Genomic DNA, 19,575 nt, shown 5'->3' with positions numbered 1-19,575 from the left:
TTTTTTTTTTTTTTTTTTGTCTTCCACAAGGAGAGGAAATGATTGGAACAGAAGGGGCTAAAATCAGCACTGTGGAGAGAAAGGGTGACTAGTGGCCCTTAAGTCAGACCTTCGTGCTGGCAGTTCCTCTAGGGTGACTGGGGACTTTTAAAATACAACCCCAAATGCCTGAATCCACCCTAAGAGAGGTAGCATTCTGAAATCTCCCCTCACCTACAGTGAGTTTAAGAGCCACCGGCCTCTAAACGCCAAATCCTAGGAACTATGAATGTACAATACAGTCTACTTGGTATTTGTTACACAGTCAGGGACATGTTTGAGCCAGAGTCACCCATCCCAGAAACCTGATTCTTATATGTGTCATATTTTGTCAACCATGGGAATTAGAGTGAGCAATGGTCCAGGTGTGTCGATGATTGAAAGACTCCAGGTATGTGGGACTTCTGTGTTAAAACCAGGCAGGTCCTAAGAATAAATGGTCACCCTGTTGTGTTTGGTGAAGATAGATATGATTAATAAACACTCTCTGGGAGAGAATGGCTGCCTGTTGAGCGTGGGGCCTGCCCTTGGCTTCTAGAGCCTTCGAAATGGGCATGGTTTCATGCTCAGAAAGCCACTGTGAGGAGCATAGGTGTGCAGGGTGGCCTGGAGAACAAGGTGATGGCATTTATGAGTGCCTAGTTCGCTTACTGGAGTCCTGACTCTACATGGTCTCCATTGAGGCAGGGCTATGGCTGTGGAACCCAGTAGCATGGTGACATGTACAAAGCCAAGTCTTCCCAAGTCAAACCTTGGAAATCCATTGACCATCGCAGAAGCAGGGACCCTCTCCAGCCAAGGGGACTCTGTGGGTGCCAGCTTGACTCTGCTATGCACAGCCACACGTTGAACATGTTGGATAACTGCTCTGAATATCAACAAATAGAACTTCCTGTAGAATCACCAGGCCTCTGGCTGGCTGGCTGCATTCTACTGGACTGGAGACTCGGGTCCCAGAGTAAGAACAGAAATTGCTGAGAACACAGCCAAGTAGTTCCAAGGCTGTGCTCATCATCCTTCACTGCAAGTGTGAGTGTGTGCCTGTGTTTGTGTGTGTGTGTGTGATGAGTGAGTATGTGTGTAAGTGTGAGTGTGTGTAAGTGTATGTGTGAGTGAGCATGTGTGAGTGTGTGGTGAGTCTGAGTATGTGCGTGAGTGTATGAGTGTGTGACTGTGTTTGTGTGGTAAGTCTGAGTGTGTATGTGTGTGAATGTATATGTGAGTATGTGAGTGTGAATGAGTGTGTGAGTGTTGTGAGTAAGTATGTGTATGAGTGAGCATGTATCAGTGTGAATGTGAGTATGTGTGTGTGTGTTTATGAGTGAGGTTGTGTGGTGAGTGTGAGTGTGTAAGTGAGTGTGTAGGGGGCATGTAGGCAGACTCTAGTTCCACTCTGTAGGCATCATCTACCTTTTCTGCTGTTGGTTTCATTTGTTTTTGCTGAGTCAGGATCTCACTTGGCCTGGAACTCACCAAGTAATTAAGGTGTTTAGCCAAAGAGTCTTGGGGACCCAGCTGTCTCTACCTCCCCAGCACTGGGATTACAAGTATGCACCACCATGCCCATACGAGTTCCGAACTGTAGGTACCACTGTTTACATGGCAAATACTTTACCAGCTCAGCCATATTCCAGCTTTGTCTTTGCTCTTTCCCAAAGGGGCTCCTTCGTATAAAGTGTGCTGAGATCACAGCTCAACTGGCACTTGGAGCTGGTAATCCAATAAAAGTCTAGTCATTTTTTTGATTGTTTGTTTTTATCAAAAATATAAACTTTCATTTGGAGTCAGTGATAAGGAGAGGAGATGAGGGCCAGCCTCAGTGACCCTCACTGACTAGAAGTCACTGTCAGGGACAAGAGTAGCCTAAGAGACGAAGAGAAGGGACACATAGAGAAGAGAGTAAGCCCTAGAAGGGAGAACCTGCAGGACCTGCAGCAAAGAATGCAGGATGGAAGTGATGCCAGACATCCAGAAAAGGAGGGCGGTTCTTGTGAGAGCTGAGCACAAGTGATTGACAGCGTTCAAATGCAGGCTAACCTATGACAGTCACCTTCCTGCCTCACATAAACGTACCTTGTACCATTTTGCAAGTGCCCTGGAACTGTTGCCATCCCCATGACACCAGACTAGAGGACTGAGCTGTGAGGAAACAGATGGGTTTTCCCAGTGTAATGCAGCCTGGCAGTTGGCTCTTCTGATTCCAGGTGGTGAAGCTCCACCCCTTGGCCAGAAGGTCTGTTATGGAGTATGGCCAGCTTTAGGCCTGTTCTGCGTGGGCACTGGGTAACTTCTGTTCTAACCCTGAGTTGATGGGGATCTTGAACACCATTCCAGCCTTTCAGAAAGCCTGGCTCTTTGTGTAGAGTGCACAAAGATGGACCCAATCACTGCCATGTTCAATAAATACCAAGGTCACTGACATCTAGGGTTTCCTCCTTGGCAAGGACAACTTGTGTTTCATCCTTGAAACATCTGCCACCTGGGTGGATTGTGGGGGTGGGGGCGTTATTATTATCTGCCTCTCTTGCTAGCTGTTTGAGGCTGTTTCTCTTTGCTTCCATATCCCATGTGGATAAACGACTTGTATCCAATAATAGGGCTGAAAAAATACCAGAAGCCATCTTAGAGGCCCTCATTTTCACTTGTCTGTTGCTGAAAGAGAACACCCATGATTTGATAATTTATAGAAAGAGATTTGTTTTGGGTAGTACTTCTGGAAGCTAGGAACCCCAAGGACATACCGTCAGCATCTGGTCATTCATATGTCACCAAAGGGCACAAGGCAGCCAGGTGTAGAGATGCACACCTTTATTTCTAGGGATTGGGAAGCAGAGGCACGTGAATCTCTGCGAGTTTAAGCCAGCCTAGCCTAGTAGTTGAGTTCCTGCCTTATATTTATTCAGATCTATATAGCATGACCTTGTCTCTACTCTCCACCCCCAGACGGGTTTCTCTATGTAGCCACGGCTGTCCTGGACTCGCCTCCCTGAGTGCTGGGATTAAAGGTGTATAACACCCGGCTGAGACCCTGTCTTTAAAACAAAAGCAAACCCACAGAGGATTTCAGTTTGGGGCATGCTCTGTAACAGCCCACTCTTCTGGTAATTAATCTATGTCTCTGGAAAATGAGACTGGCATTAATCCATTCATTGGTGTGCAGACTTCATGACCCAAATGCCTTCAACGCTGCTGCATTGATGAAGTGGGGAATGCAATGTACAAACTTCTGGTGGGCTCTCAAGCTACGGCAGAGGCTATTTCAGGCACAATGAGCATGGATTAAGACTACACACTCTGAGGACTGGAGAGATGGCTCAGAGGTTAAGAGCACTGGCTGCTCTTCCAAAGGTCCTGAGTTCAATTCCCAGCAACCACAGGGTGGCTCACAACCATCTATAATGTGATCTGATGCCCTCTTCTGACCTGCAGGTGCACATGCAGTACAGAGCACTATATACATAATAATAAATAAATCTTAAAAGAATACTACACACTCTGAATTCTCCCTTACCTGCACGCCTATCCTACCCCCGACCCCCAACAACCTTGCCACAGCAAAGTAAAAAGACTTGTTTTCCTTATGGCACTTTACACACACACACACACAAAAAAGCTCCCTTCTCCTTGTGGGCATTTTCTGTTGTTTGGCTTTGGCTCTTCCCTGCTTTTAAGAAGGAATGTGTATGCTTCACTCACATTGGCATTCTCAGCTCCTCCTAGCACCTGGCACACGGTAGACATTCAATAAACACTCAATAAACACTGGATGGCTGAATACGTAAATGAAAGGATGTCTCAGATGGTGTCTCCAGCAGGCAACCGTTGCTTTCTGTGGCTTCAGCCAGACTGAGTCAGACAGCAGTTAATTAATGTTAGCAATAACAAAGGGACTTCCAGCATTGCCGGTAAAAAACGATTTCATAGAGTTAATTTCTTTAATCCTTTGCCGGAGCCATTTCAGTGACAAATTATAACTCATTTCATGTTAAAGGGGAACTACCAGTTTTTTTAATATAATATTTACTCTTCATTGTTTGAGACTCTCGCACAAAGGATTTTGATCATAGTCGCCCCTACTCCTCCCCATAACTCTTTCCATATCCGCCCTGCCCCTCCCCCACCCATTCCCAACTTTGTGTCCTTTTTTAAAAGATAACCCTCAGAGTTCAATGTTGTGCTATTTGTATTCTTATGGGTATGAGGCCATCTTCTGCAACATAGCCTACCTGCCAGGGCCCACACCCTTAAAGAAAGCAGACTTAACCTCCCAGAACAGTCACCAACTGTTCGTTCGTAGCCACCACCTTATTGGAATCAGGTGTTCCTGAGCCCTTCCCGTCCATGCTAGAAGGTCTTGAACTTTCAGGGCCCGGGGAGGCAGCTCCAGCTCCTGAGTTCATGAGAGCAGAGGTCATGTCATATCCGGAAGACACCTGTGCCCCGTCCCTCCCACATCTACCTCTTACAGTCTTTCCACCTCCTCTTTCCCAACGATCCCGGACTCTCAGAAAGGTGGGTGTGGATAAAGGTCCCTGGTAGCTGAGTGCCCCGCCGGCATTATTTTCTGTACCTTAATCCATTGTGCGTTTCTGCATTAGCCACTATCCACTGCACATACTCCAGGATTTTTTTCCCCCAAGGGGGAGGTACATCCCTAGCTTTACTGAAATGGCCATTTGGAACCTGCAGCACAAAATGTGCTCCCTTCTGTTCCGTTCATGGGGTGAAACCAAGGCTTCCCGCGCTTCATTTAACCCTGATCCAGAAGCTTCTGACCCGGTTATGAGCTACCATTGTTTGTTTCGTGATGTCTGCGACTCCTAATTTGAGAAGCAGTACACGGTTCTATTCTTTCTGTAATGTAATAGAGAAAGAAAGAGAAAATAAAAATCCTCACCCAGCAAAACAAACAAACAAACAAACAAACAACAGTGTATCCACAGCAGTGGGCAGAAATGGCAAATAGAGTGCCACCCAGTGAAAGATTGCTCTGAGCAGAAGTGAAGTGCTAAGCCTTTGTTCAGCTCTCTGGAGGGCGCAGAAGGTCACGCTGGCTGCCGCTGAGAAAGACCGCAGGGAGATATGGAAACATTGTCTATTCTTTTCTCCCTTCCTGCTATTTTTAGCTCTGCTTGGCGAGATCACTTTTAGTTAACTGCAGAGGAGAGTTTTAAACGGTACTTGAGTTTCAAGTTGCCCACGACTGCTTTATTTAGATTATCCCCTCCCGCCCCACCCCAATCCTACTCTATCAAAACATGTCATAGTAAAGAAGCGTTGCTGCAGTCCCTGCTCAGCACAGTTTCCCTCAAGTGGAAAATATCTCTCACTAATTAATGTAACTCACAAGGGCGACCGTATCTATTCCCAGCTCTGAGTCAGAGGTAAGGACGATTCTTTTTCTAATAGAAGTGAGCACCTATATTTTAGGAGTATGGCACGGACAGTGCACAGATTCACTTCATGCCCCCAAGATGGCTATGCACTGAAAGCAGGCCTGAACTACACGTGCAGCAGCCAGTATGTACTTTCTCAGCATGGTCTCCAATTACGGCTCCCCTGCCCAGAGCACGCAGAGCTTTGATCTTCCAACAGGTGTTCAAGGGCTCCGAGGTGCTCTGCAAGATGTTTCCCAGAAGGGGCACACCTGTGAAAGAGCCCCTCCTCAACACAGTCCTCAGGTGCCTCTTCTTTGATCCTGCTGAACAGCGACATACAATACCCCCCCCCCCTTTGTCATATTTCATCTGCTCTTCCTCCCTCCCTCCACCTTTGTACCATGAATTCAGACCCTCGGTCTATCAATGCATTCTGTGACCCTGGGTCCTACAGGTCTCAGGGGGCACAGAAGATAAATGGCTACCTTGACGCCACATAAAGGAGAAACCTCTGGAAGAGGTGAATGTGATCAATCTAGGAATTCTTCCTCTCCCTGCTCCTCCCCTCTCTTAATCTCCTTCAGTGTGTTCAGAAGCAGGACAGAGAGGGAGGACGCTAGCAATCCAAGTGAGTGACGTTTTCCTATCATGAGCTAATATTACACCTGCCCCGACACTACTCGGAGCTCTCACTTATGCAAAGGAGGAAATACACGACAGTGATGATGGTGCCGTGGTACCCAGCCTGAATTGGAGCACACTGCTCTCCTCCAGAGTTGACCGACTTTAATTATAAACTTGCGCAAACACCAAGGAATCAGAGAAAAACCTTTACAGACAACTGCGGTTCTTTGCAATGCTTCGTTCACTCCAGTCCTTCTTGCCATCCTTAAGAGTAAGTTTTGTCTCTGCTCTTGTGCCATCTTGTGAACTGGGCCAGCGAGATGCCGCAGCAGGTACAGTCCTTGCTGCCAAGCCTGATGGCCTGAGTTCAATCCCCAGGCCCCTCGTGGTAGAAGGAGAAAACTGACCTCTGAAAGTTGTCCTCTGACTGCCACACACTCCGTGGTACAGGCATGCACATCCACCACACAGCCACATAAAATAAACAAATGTTTATAAAAAGCATTTTAAATCTTGTGACTAGGCAGCTACTACATGGCTGTGGTTTTAAGTGTTCAGTGCCCTGTGCCCTTAGCCCTCTGCGCCTGCTCTTTTCGAGCTATAATGAATGCATATCCACCAGCATATCTTCTTGCTTCGGGATGATGACTAACACTCAAGGTGTGAATTTGAATATAGATTGCATCTTCTACTTGCTGGGTGGCCTGAAGCAGGTTCCTTACTCTCCTACCCCACTAGTCATGATGAAGCCCACGTCACAGAGGTGTATAAGTATTTGCTTTTATGCAATGTTCTTAGACACTTAGCCCTGTGCCTGGAATTTAGTATGTGCTCAATAGCATAATTATTGCTGCGTTTAAGGAGCATGCCAGGCAGACACCTGCTCTAAACAGTGTTCAGCTTGGTTGAAAAGATAGAACAGTAGTCAAACTGCAGAGGAACGTTCATTGGTGAGCCTGTTACCACAGACAGAAATACTGGAAAGGGGCCCATGTCACAGGTGTGGAAATAAACACAGGATTAGCATGATGCTTTAGTCACGACCTGAAGGGAGGCGGCACGGAGCAGAGAGGAACCTCAGCTGCTCTCAAAAGGAAAGGGGAGGCAAGATCTTATGGTTATCTGGCATGGGCTAAATACATCTCCTTCTCTTCTTCCTCCTCCTCCCATCATCATCATCGTCGTCGTCGTCGTCGTCGTCATCATCATCTTTCCTAAAGATTTCAGGCACTTAACCTCTTGAAGATACTGAGAGGGTACCAGGGTGAGCTAGAGGGTATGTGCCATTCTTTAACTAAGAACAAGTTAAGGGCCCAGGGGTTTCTTTGCCTTTTACCCAACTACAGTGGTTCCCAGCTGCCTCAGGTGCATACTAGGCTTTACACTGGTGACTATTAGCAGCTCCATAGCTCTGTAAATCAACCCTGTATTTATTGAGCATTAGCTAGTATATATTCATCCACCCATCAGTCTACATCATGACTTCAGGAATGTGGGACACAAAATATCACTTAGAGGGGCTAGAGAGGTGGCTCAGTGGATAAGGGCCCTTGCTCTGCAAGCATGAAAATCCGAGTTCCAATCTCCAGTTCCCATATAAAATGCCAGACATAGGTAGGCGTGCCTGGAACTGGGTCAGTACCGGGAGGTAGAGACAGACAGATCCTGAGAGCTTGCTGGCTGGCTAACTTAACTGAAACTGATCATCTGGTTCCGTGAGAGACTCTTTCTCAAGGCAACAACACAGAGAGTGATGAAGAAATGCACACATGCACATATGTGTGTGTGCTTCCGTACATGCGCACCACACACATATACATGCACACATGTGCAAATATCGTTCGAATGAGATAATTGTGGATAACACAAAAGATAGCACATTTGAGTATTGGAGTTGAATAGTTCAGACTATGTCATGAAACCTCCAAAGTCTCAGTAAAGTAGCAGCTTGCAGTTTTCTGTCTCTTAGGCATAGAGATATGGATATGGGTAGAAAGAGAGGAGGAAGGAGAGACATTTACCAATGACAATTCAGAAAATGGAGAGCACTGACTTGGGGTGGGGGGTGGGTCTGTCTTCTGGACCAGGCTCCCTGGTGCCCAGCTACACACTGAGCTGTGGGGCAACGCCTGTCTTTCAGCTCTTATGGTTCTTCATGACCCACGGAGTCAAAGTCTTTGCAATTGTTTCGGTGCTTGGTTATTTGAATGCTGTGTGATTAGTGCATCCTATAGGAAACTGAGGTTATTTGAGCAGCACTGACCACAGTGATGTTCTCCCAAGTAATTAATATCATGCATCTTGGGAGAGCTTTATATAGTCGGCATGAACCGTACTTTGCTGTGACCTATGAACACGGGCGCTAACCCTTTTACACTGATAATGCTCCGAACCATTATACAACTTCCTCTGAGTCACGTTATTAGTGTGTGATAAGGCAGTGTGTGATAAGGCAGTGTCTCCATCTGTCGTTTTAAGATTAGTTCCTGTGGTGAAGAAAACAACAGGAAGTGCTCCAGGTAGCTGGTAGTGGGTCCAGGGTGACGTCTTTGCCTAGCAGATGTTAGAAGGAACACATGTGGAAATGCTTCAGAGTCACGTTGAGGAAAGCCTGAGACTCATCAAGTGTGGTCGTTGATGGGAAAGGCATCCAGGGGTGCCTGGCTCTAAGGATTTTCACACAGAAACCCAGAGGAGTGATAGAAAGGCCCCTGGGGGGAAACAAGGAAGGACGGAAGCACAGATGACCAAAGCCGTCTACAACCCATGTTAGATATGTTAGCATGGAAAAGAGTGGGTGCTAACAGAGATGTCAGTCAAGCAGGGCCAGGCTCTCCTGGAAGTATGCTCCTCCTATAAGGGGGCCAGTGTGCAGGAGCAAGAATCTTCCAGAACAGTAGAAGGTACAAAGCATCTAACACTGTCAGACTGCCATGTTTGGAAAGGCCCTGGGACAGGGGTTTTATCTATGCCCCCTCAGGACACGTGCTAAAGACTGGTCCCCCTCAGGACATGTGTTAAGGACTGGTCCCCCTCAGGACACGTGTTAAGGACTGGTCTCCCTCAGGACATGTGTTAAGGACTGGTTCCCATCAGGACATGTGCTAAGGACTGGTCCCCCTCAGGACACGTGGAAAGGACTGGTCCTGAATGCACTGAAGTCTCAGAAGGGTTTCGTCTTCTCTTCATCAAACAGGGTTTGTTTTTCCTTCCTAAGTATTAAAATCTCAACAGTCTTGACTGATTCAATGTCTGCTTCATCTCCTGGCCACAGGACTTTGGCATCTATTTTGGACAGCAGCCAAGCCTCGGTCAGTGTCGGCGGCTTGAACGAGCGTTTGACTCTTGCCCACACTAGACAGTTTTCATGTGTCTCTGCAGAGGTCAAGGGAAAAACCCTGACTGGTGCATTTTTTATGGCGTTTGGCCCTGGCCTCCTTTCTGCACACAGGCGATGGATAGGACAGTGTAATGTGAACAAAGGAACAAGCAGGTGACAGATAAGTGCTTTCTTTATCCCATCAAAGACACTGGTCTGAATGTCCTGTCCTTGCTGCACTGTGGAAAGACTGTCCCCACCCTGGGTGGATACGGCTTGACACAAGTTCTTTGTTCCCAACTAAGCCCAGTCATTCCTTTGCGTGGTGACAGCATTGACGTCAACCCTCATGGTGGAAGAATTAACTGAAGCCCAAGGGGAAAGAGAAGCCAAAAAAAGAAAAATCCAATCCAGTGAGGCAAGGGCCATGTCTTTTGATTTTGTAGACACTCAGCAGATGTTAAGCTTTGCGGGATTTTGATAGTAACAAAGTTTCCCAAAATAGCACAGCGAGATGTCAGCCTTAAAACGAGACCACAGCCAGAAAGCATCCCTTACTACTGAGCAGGATGACTTGATTATCATAACTGAAGGTGCTTTGCACCCCACAGGCAGAGGCCACACCAGAGGGGGCCCCACTGCTACTGTGGACCATTCTGGACCAGTGATGTGAATATGGTGCAAGGAGGGGTGCCAAGGAAAAGAAAAGATTTCAGAAAAGCTAGTTCTGCTCAGTGTGTTTCAGGGCAGTTAAGAAGGGGTTGGGGAGGAGGCGGGGAGGGAAGGGGAGGGAGGAGGAATAGGGTAAGGGCATGAACAGAGAGAAGAAGGAAGGGGAGGGTGGGAGGGAAGGGGAAGAGGAAGGAAAGGAAAAAGGAAAAGAATAGCCAGGCATGCTAGAGTATGCTAGAAATACCAGCGCTTCAGAGACTGGCACAGAAGGAGCACATAGATGTTCAAGGTCAGCCTGGGTTACATAGTGAGTTCCAGGCCAGCCTGGGTTACATAGTGAGTTCCAGGCCAGCCTGGGTTACATAGTGAGTTCCAGGCCAGCCTGGGTTACATAGTGAGTTCCAGGCCAGCCTGAGTTACATAGTGAGTTCCAGGCCAGCCTGGGTTACATAGTGAGTTCCAGGCCAGCCTGGGTTACAAAATGCAATCTTGTCTCTAACAAGGATCGCGTTCTTGCTGAAAGACAAGGTGTATGCTCCTGCTCGCCTGCATTCACCCACATCGTCCTTCACATTCACACCGTTATGGTCAATCTCTTCTGTGGCCTCACACATACACATACACATACTCGCACACATGCACACACACACATGCACACGCATGCTGCATCTCTACACTCACAACAAGCAGAGAATTGCACAGGGCCACAGTGGTTTTTGGTGGTCCCTCAGTATGGGCTTTTTCCGCAGTATGACAACCCAAAAGAAATCCTTTCTGCTAAAATGACTGCCATCTCCATCCAAGGCTCAGGGATCACTTCCTCCTGTGTCTCTTGAAGAATACCAGGAGGCACATGGGGCTTTGGGACACACCACACACACACACACACACACACACACACACACACACACACACACTTGTATTCCACTATGTCAGAGTCGGCAGGGTTTCTGGGCCCCTGCTGGTGTTTGTTTGCGAGCACTTCTAGTAAGTTAGCCAAGAACCAGTGCTAAGAGATGCCACCAACCTGCATTTCCAGTTCACTCAGGTAATTAATTTTATTCCTTCTCAAGTCTCTGATGGGATTGAAAACCAGATAGTTTAGTTTTACAATTAAGCTTAGTTGTTTAGGTGTTAAGATGTTTTTAGGTCTAGATAGATGTTTTAAGTTGATAGAGATGAGATATTATAGCTATTGATTTACATTCAGATTTTAGACTCACCAAGATAGGAAAGATGTTTTCTTCAAGATTGCCAAATACAAATATCCAAAACATTATGAATGTAACATATATATATATAAAATTCCTGATTGTTTTGTGGTTCTTGTTGTATGTAGCTTACTTGATATATGTGTAATAATATAAATGTATACATAAAATATAATATATATTTTTTAAAAGATGCCACCAAGCTGCCCTGAACCGTCTCCTGCACCTATTAGGTACAATTAGTTCTAAGAGGGTCCTCCCTGTTAGGAGCACCCAAACAGTCTCTTCTACCTTAGAGCTTTGATATTTTTTTTTAAACACTGAGACAAAATACCATCGTAGTGATAAACCCACTCAATCCAGTTCATTTGACACAACATTAAACGGGCCACAGCAACATGCCCACCATGACTTCAAAGGGCATTACTCCCTTGTTAGGCTGATGCTTGCTCTCAATTCCAGCTCACCACAGAGCACAAATGCAAACAGAGGTACCGCACTGACCGGTCCACATTGGCTAACTTGGACAGGGGATGTACTACTAGACACAGTCCTAGCTCCCTGGAACTTCAGCACATCTGACTCAGAGCATCTCCATGCACTGCAGAGCAACAGCTCCGCCTGCTTCTATCCCTTTCGCTCCCACAGCACTCAGGAGCCGCAGTGCTCTGCTTTCCAGGCTATTCACTGTCATGACTCAGCAGGGTTCCTACTGGAAGCAGGCAGATGCTGATGGAGGGTGTCTGATAAAGAGTTTGCTGACTCTTGGATGGAGAGACAGTGCAGTGAGTAAAACACTGGCCATACAAACAGGAGGACCTGAGTTCAAATCCCTAGAGTCCACGGAGACATTTGTGTGTGTCAGTGGTTCCTATGCCAAGATGGAAGCTAAAAACAGTAGGATACCAAACAGTCATGGCTCAGCCAGGCTAGTGCACTAGCAGCAAATAAGAGGCCCTCTCAAACAAGGAACTACAAAAGGACTAGACCCAAGGCTGTCCTGTGACCTCCACACCTGCATCTACAGGAACAAGCAAACACGCATGCGCATGCAAATACACATACATACAACTTTAAAAATAATAAAAGCCTCTTTGGCTCTGAATAAGAAGCAGAGTGTGGCTACATCAGTTTGCTAGGCTGTGTAATAAAGCATCACGAGGTGAATGGACTTAACAACAAGGCTTGTTGACATTCGTTTCTAGAGGCTCCAAGATCAAGGTGTGTTCAGGGCCCCGCTCTCTCTGAGGGCCTTAGGGACAGGCCGGCTCTTGGCTTTTTGCAAGCTTCTGGCCATTCCATTCCCTGGCTTTGGACAACACGGACCCATTCTCCACATTCCATTCTCTCTGTGTGAGTTTCTGCATCTGCGTCCAAGCTTGTCCTTTTTCATAAGGCTTTGGACATAATGACCGCATCTTAGCATAATCGTCTTAAAGACCCTATTTCCAAATGCAGTCACATTGACAGGAGCTTAGAGGTTAGGACCTCAATACCTTTTGGGAGACAGTTCAAAAGGTAACTGTTGCCTGAGTAGTCTGGCCATCCTTCCCAGCATCACTTGGAAGAGCTTTGGTACCTACTACATCATCAGGGATTCTCATTTTCAGTGTCAGCATCCAAAATTTAAGTCTATGCATGCAAGTTCTTTGCTCCACTACTGTTGCATACCAGTGCATGCACCATGGCACAAATGACTGTCACCTGTCAGGTGGACTGACGTAGCTGCTCTGGTCATCAAGTAGAGGTTCTCTCTGTACAGACCTAGGCCAGAGGTTCCTGGACAGGATGGTTTCCAGGTTGTGGTCCTGAAAGGAGGGCAGGATTTAGGGAACTCTCACAGAGGTGTGTTGGCTCTGTTTCTTAACAATTAAACTTTATTATACAACCCAACTATCTTACACAAGAGGGAAAAAAGGTTAAAGAGAAACAAGAGTGAACCTTCCGGTATCCATTCCATGGGACAGGTCCCTAGGTGTCTCTGGCCTGCATACTGGTCCGGCCTGTTCACTGATCCTTTTCCTGTACCACATGCACTAGAGCTTGGTCAGAACCTGCTGCCTCCTCTCGTCCTCTCTGCCTGTCTGTCTCTCACATGCAAGGGCCAGTCTCCTCCCATCGAGGGTTGATTAGAAACACAATAATCTGGATGGAGTCTCCCAGTCCTCCTTCCTGAATTCCAGGTCCAGGATGGCTCCACCCAGTCTATCTCAAGGTTAATCTCAGGGAATACACATGGTGTGTCCAAGGGCAAAGCCCGCCAAGGCTGCTTTCACCTGTGACAAAGCTTACAATCCTTCCCACAGGGGTGAGATGATGCCAAGTAATCATATCAAGTGGGCTGTGTGGAAGAATATAGCCATCATGATTAGAAGGTATCAGGTACTTCGCTCCAACAGAGCACAAAGGGAATGCGTGAGCTCATGGCAAAAGACTGGTGAGTGATGACAGAATCTGCTGGACTAGTTCAAGGACATCTGGACTTGGTCTACTGAGACTTGGAGATCCAGTGACCAAGATGCAATCGGGAAGATGCTATTTAGAAATCATTTTCTGTTGAGTCATGAAGGATGGGCAGTAAGGAGTGAGGTTTTGGGGGACAATGGGGATCCTACAAGCTGTAAACTCCCCTCCTCTCCTCTTGATCCTGTAATCTGGAGATCTTGTTGCTTCTACTGGCCTCTGTAAATGATCTTTATTTGCCTAACTGTGACTTTCATCTTGGTGGCTTACTGCCTTCCTCTGCTAACCTAGGTTTAGTCCTAGAAGCTTCTAACCTCCATAAATCTAATTGAGGCCTACGATCTTCACAGCCTCTGAGACTTACTACTGAATAAACTCACCCTTTCTAGTTCTTTCTGAATTCACACTGGTTGGTTCAACTCAACTGTTCTAGTTCAAACTTCTCTCAAAGTTGACTGATTCAAACTGGCTTCTCCTGGCTTCTGACTGAATTGTTCTGCTTGGCCTCAAACTAACTCTAGCAATCTGTTCTAATCTTGTGGCTCCTTCTCATTCTCTGGCTCATTTTGTCTTCAGCTATGTATAGCTTGTTTTCCCTTCAACCTGTCTCTGTAAAACTCTCCTGGTAAAACTGTTTCCTCTCTCTCTGCTGTTGCTGTCTCTTAAGTCACCTCTCTTTGCTCTGTTCTCATGAGAGTTAGGCATATACTATTCTGTCAAAACTTTCTCTGGTTTGTCACTCTGTCTCTCAAATAGACATCACTTTCAAGCATGGGTGCTTCCCACTAAAAAACTAACTTTACTTTTATTGTTTGGGATTAAAGGTGTGTTCTAAGGACTTGTGTGTATTCCACCCAGAGGGATTAAAGGTGTGTGCTAAGAGTAGCCATATTGCTGCATTAAAATCTCTCTACAGATCTATGCTATTAAGGCACAAATATCGTTTGACTACACTATGTAGCCAGCAATGGGGAAGACCATGAGGGATACTCAAGAAATACCCTACCAAGATGAAACAGAGACAGACAGGTGCCTGGGAGTGACTTGAGTGTGAAACAAGGACTAGAAAGATGCCTCTGTTGCTCTGAGTGATTGATAAGCATGAGACCTCAGCACCCACAGACAAAAGGCTAGTCATTTAAAAACAATGTATGGCAGGGAGAGGCTAGAGCTTGCTAGTCAACTAAAGTAGCCTACATAGTGAACTTCAGGCCAGGGAGAGATGCCATTTCAACACAGCCACAACAAAAAAAGAAACAACAAAAGGTAGGTGTGCCTGAGGGGCCACACCTAAGTCTGTCCTCTAGGCTATAAGTGCTCATGCACACACTCACATCTGTACAGCCTATGTAGCCCCAACGCCACACACACAGGATGAAAGACTCTTGGACCACTGCAGACTCTGGACAAGCAGTGATCCATTCTTATTGGTTGTGGGAATTATAGATCTGGAGGAGAATTTACAGACTGGCTTAGCCAAAAAGCGTTTGACTCTAGATTACTCCGCCATTAGCATCAAGACTGGGAATCAAGCGGTAACAGGTGTGGGGAACTGGATGTGAGAGTCAGCTCCCTGTCCCTGTGACAAAACACCTGTCTTAATCAGTCAGTGATGCTGGCTTTGGCTTCCAGTTTCAGAGCTTCCGGTTTATACTCACTTGGCCCTGTGGAGCACAATTCCTAAGGAGAGAGGCATGAGAAGGCCCACTCACCTCAATGGAGGCCAGAAAGCAAAAAGAAGGAGCCAGGAGAGGGCAGGGGTCCCATCCTCTCCTTCAGGAGTGTGTCCTCAATGGCCCAACTTCCTTCTGTGAGACTCCAACTCCTGAATGTTCTCCCATTTCCAAGGGCACAGCCGACTGAGTGTGGAGGCATGTCTTGAGTGGATGTAACAACTGTCAATTAAGCGCTGTTTAGTCAATCAGCTGGGCAGAAGAACAGGAAGTGGAAGGCGGGACTTCCTGGAGAGGGGGCAGAGCCAAGATTGACAGTTGAAGGGAAGAAGACAGTTGACAGTTGACAAGCAAAGGGCAAAGAAGCATCCCGAGGATGAGATTGGCAAGTGCTTGGAATATATGTATGTTATGAGGCTTAGAGTAGTTTGTTTTAATTTCCAAGTAGATTAGAATCAGTTTAGATTCTGCCCGGCACATAGTGCTAACAGCTTTAAAGTACATTTCAGACTCTGTGTCAGTTGTTGGCTTCATAGGCCAAACCGATACAAATTAATTGTAACAGCCGAACCTTTGGAGCACGCTGACAAGCCTACGTGTTGTATTGTCAGGCCCATCCAGTGCTCAGAATCCAAGGGAATAGAAGTGCCATTTTGAAACTTCCAGTTGAGCTTGCTGTGGCAGAGAAAGGTTAAGTGGCTTATTTGAGGTTGGATAGTTGAGAGTGGATGGATGGCAGTTGGCTGTTTGACCGACAGTAGCCAGGACACAACGACATACGGGCCTCATTTTCTCCACTGTCAGCTCACAGGCTTTCCAACACACCTAAAAATGCTTGTCCTGCTGAGTGCTGTAAAGCACATCTTTAATCCCAGCACTCAGGGAGGCAGAGGCAGGCAGATTGCTGTGAGTTTGAGGCCAGCCTAGTCTAAAAAGCGAGTCCAGGACAGCCAAGGCTACACAGATTAAACCCTGTCTTGAAAAACAAAAAGCAAAAACAAACAGTCTGTCCTCCTTGCTTTGCAAACCTTGACAAGGCAGCTTTTACAAATCCTTCCTGACAGGGAGGAAGAATCGTAGGAACCAAAGGAGTCAAGGACACCATGAGAAAACCTACAAAATCAACTGTAGCCTGGGGCTCATAGGAGCTCACAGAGACAAAACTCAAAGTCAGGGAGCCGGCATGGGCCTGACCTAGCACTCTGCATGTATGTTACAGTCGTGTAGCTTGGTGTTCTTGTGGGACTCCTCACGGTGGGAGCAGGGGCTGCCTCTGACTCTGTTGCCTGCTTTGGGGAAACCCTCCTACTGGGTTGCCTTGTCCAGCTTTAATGCTAGGGGAGGTGCCTGGTCTCACTGCAACTTTTGATGTGTCATGTTTGCTTGATACCCATGGGAGGCCTGCTCTTTTGTGAAGAGAAACGGAAGAATGAATGGTGGAGCACTGGGAGGGGAGGAAGAAGGGAAAACTGAAGTCAGGAAGTAATATATGAGAGAATAAATAAAGAGATAAACAACTAAATAAATCCTTTCCTCTGCCAGGTATGGTGGCTCATGCCTTTAATCTCTATACTTAGGAGGTAAAGGCGGGCTAATCTCTGTGATGGAGGCCAGCCTGGTCTACAGAGTGAGTTAAAGGACATCTGGGGCTACATGAAGAGACCAGGTCTCAAAAGAAAAGAAAAGAATACTTACCTTTTCCTCACTCTGTGTCCCTTGCTTTTCAGGAGAAAAGTATGAGCTGCATGCGGGAACTGAGTCTACACCAAGTGTTGTCGTGCATGTATGTGACAGTGACATGGAGGAAGAAGAGGATCCAAAGACATCCCCAAAGCCAAAAATTATCCAAACCCGGCGTCCTGGCCTGCCACCCTCCGTATCCAACTGAGCACGTCCATAATAATGCGCATCTCCTCCGACCATGCTTCCTCCACCCCTGGTTGTTTGTCCAAAAAAAAAGAATTGCCTTTAAGTCCTGGGTGTTTGGTTGTTTGAGATTCCTTCCTTGTAATTAAGCCTCTCGGACAAAAGGGCTAGGAAAAGGTGATGAGTCTCCTGGTCAACTCATACCCATTAACTATAATCCATTATTTAGAAAGTTCTAGAAAAAAAAAAGGTAGTATTTTCTTATTAAATAATCAGTACAGCCTCTATCTCTGTTCTCTCATGTTGATCCAAGCCAGAGACATCAGTAATGAATAGCATTTATGTTGTGAGCTGCTCCAGTTCAGTTGTGTGTGTGTGTGTGTGTGTGTGTGTGTGTGTGTGTGTGTGTGTGTGTGTGTGTGTGGTGTTTCTTTCCTGGCCACTTATATAGGACCATAAGTAAACTTGACTTTGACTGCATGAGATCCCCCCTACCTGGTCTCACCCAGTCCTCTGCACCCTGACATTCCCAAGACACGCGCGATCACCAGCATTGGTTTTGATGATTTGAGGGTACGCCCCAATTCCACGGCATCCCAGCCTTGTCCTGTGTAGACAAGGGGTGTCCCCAGCACCATTCAGCTCAACAAGTCTGGGAATCATTATCAGTTTGAGTCAATAGCTCTGTCCAAATTCCTGGAGGCAAAATTGAGCTTGGCCCCAAAGATATTCCTCAGTAGATTCTGAACAGCACTACCACACAGGACTGACCAGTGTCAGCGGGGAAGCCTGTGTAGGTGACAGAGACAGACTTCAGACAAACCTATTTATTATAAAAGTCTCGTGAGGTCTGAACGGTTGTTCCCCGTGCCCACCCCTGACCCTCGGTCCCCTTTGTATATTTGTACAGGTGTTTGAGCAGTGCTTTTAAAATCCGAATGTTTTTTATTTAGTGATCGTTCAACCATTAGCTGCTTACCGGCATCATACCTGCGTTGCTTCTGAATGCCTCCTGATTCTAACGTAGATAATCTGATACTATTACATGCTACTACAGTTAATGCCGAGCTGTAAACGGGTGCAGCGATGTCTCATGCCAGTATGTAACCGACTAGCCAACCTCTTTGCTGTCGAGGACCACCTGTTTTTAAACACAGATCCAAGTGTCAGTTATAAACAACTTGGGTTGATGATAGACCCCGGAACATAGACGCAGCTGAGCATCTCAGAGCACAAAAGGGTGATGGAGAAATGGATGGCGGTCCTACTCATCCAGTGCCCCTGTGCTCAACCGCCCCCTGTTACTGTTACATGTGACTTTTGTATTTCTCTAGCCTAAAGTGCTTTACAGAAGATACACCCACAGAACCATACTTTCTGCTCCATGTGTCAGGCCTCATCTACTCCTGTTCATTACCTAGTAATTTTGGATGTAAATACCATTTACCACAGAATTGGGCAAGTACTGTCATGACCTAAGCCTCAGAAAAACACACAAGAACGCTAACACAGCCACCTGATGGAGGGATCGTTGTGGGGCTTTTATTTTATTTTATTTTTTTAACTAAGGTGTATGTTGGTTTCAAGAGAAACTGCAACCCTTGACTGATCACTCAGAAAATTAAAGTCCGTTCTACTGTGAATATAGCAATATAGTACTGGACACAGTACAGTATGGTTGAAACCAAGGACAGCATTGCTTCTGGAATCCTGAGTTTCCATGGGGACAATAAGTCTCTTTTTCAAAATCAGACCTGAGGAGTGTATAATAAGCAAATGCTTTGACTTTCCTGTGTTGTGGAGGGTTTTGATTTTTCACTGACCAATGAAAGACTACAAATAGTGGGGAGATTCTGCCCTCTAGTGGCAGAAACATTGAACTCTGTGCAGATAGATGGATTACAACAATCAACTGCCAGCGGGGCTGACTTTCTCATCCATATTAATTTTCGGGATGCAGGTTCTGAAAAATAAAAATAAAAATCTAAATGAGTGAAAGCCTTGGAAACACTTTACATTTTCAAATAGTGATGGCAGAAATTTCCAGTTTAGTAAAAGCTGACATAAGTACCTTGTGCAGGCATTAAAAACTCAGTGTTTATAGATGGACCAGGTGGTTCGTCTTAGGAAACTGTATTTGCTGTGTGTCAGGGTTAACCTGCTGTGGATGAAGGGGTTCTCTCACTGGGTTGAGCATGCAGAGAGGGTAGGGGGGCTTTCCCCCGGGGGGGAGAGACAGGGAAGTAGTGGGACCCTCCAGCACTGTGAAGGTCACAATCGCCTCAACGCTTCCATGATGCGCATTATGCAAACCTCTTTAGCACTCTTTT

The 19,575-nt window shown here is 46.4% G+C and overlaps 1 protein-coding gene across 2 annotated transcripts in view; it reads left to right on the top strand.

Annotated features, from left to right (window-relative positions):
- The window catches only part of Rcan2 (regulator of calcineurin 2), a 220,288-nt gene extending 201,076 nt beyond the window's left edge, over nucleotides 1-19,212 (top strand). For both annotated transcript variants that reach the window (XM_051152928.1, XM_051152927.1), the window contains one exon: nucleotides 17,107-19,212. In XM_051152928.1, coding sequence (XP_051008885.1) covers nucleotides 17,107-17,267 — 161 coding nt within the window. In that variant the 3' untranslated portion in view covers nucleotides 17,268-19,212. The remainder of the gene's footprint in view (nucleotides 1-17,106) is intronic.
- The last annotated feature ends 363 nt before the right edge of the window (nucleotides 19,213-19,575 follow it).

The sequence above is a fragment of the Acomys russatus genome, chromosome 11 (genome assembly GCF_903995435.1).
Source record: "Acomys russatus chromosome 11, mAcoRus1.1, whole genome shotgun sequence".
Classification (NCBI taxonomy): Eukaryota; Metazoa; Chordata; class Mammalia; order Rodentia; family Muridae; genus Acomys; species Acomys russatus.
Note: the sequence above shows the minus strand (reverse complement) of the source record. Positions and strands in the feature narration are given on the sequence as shown.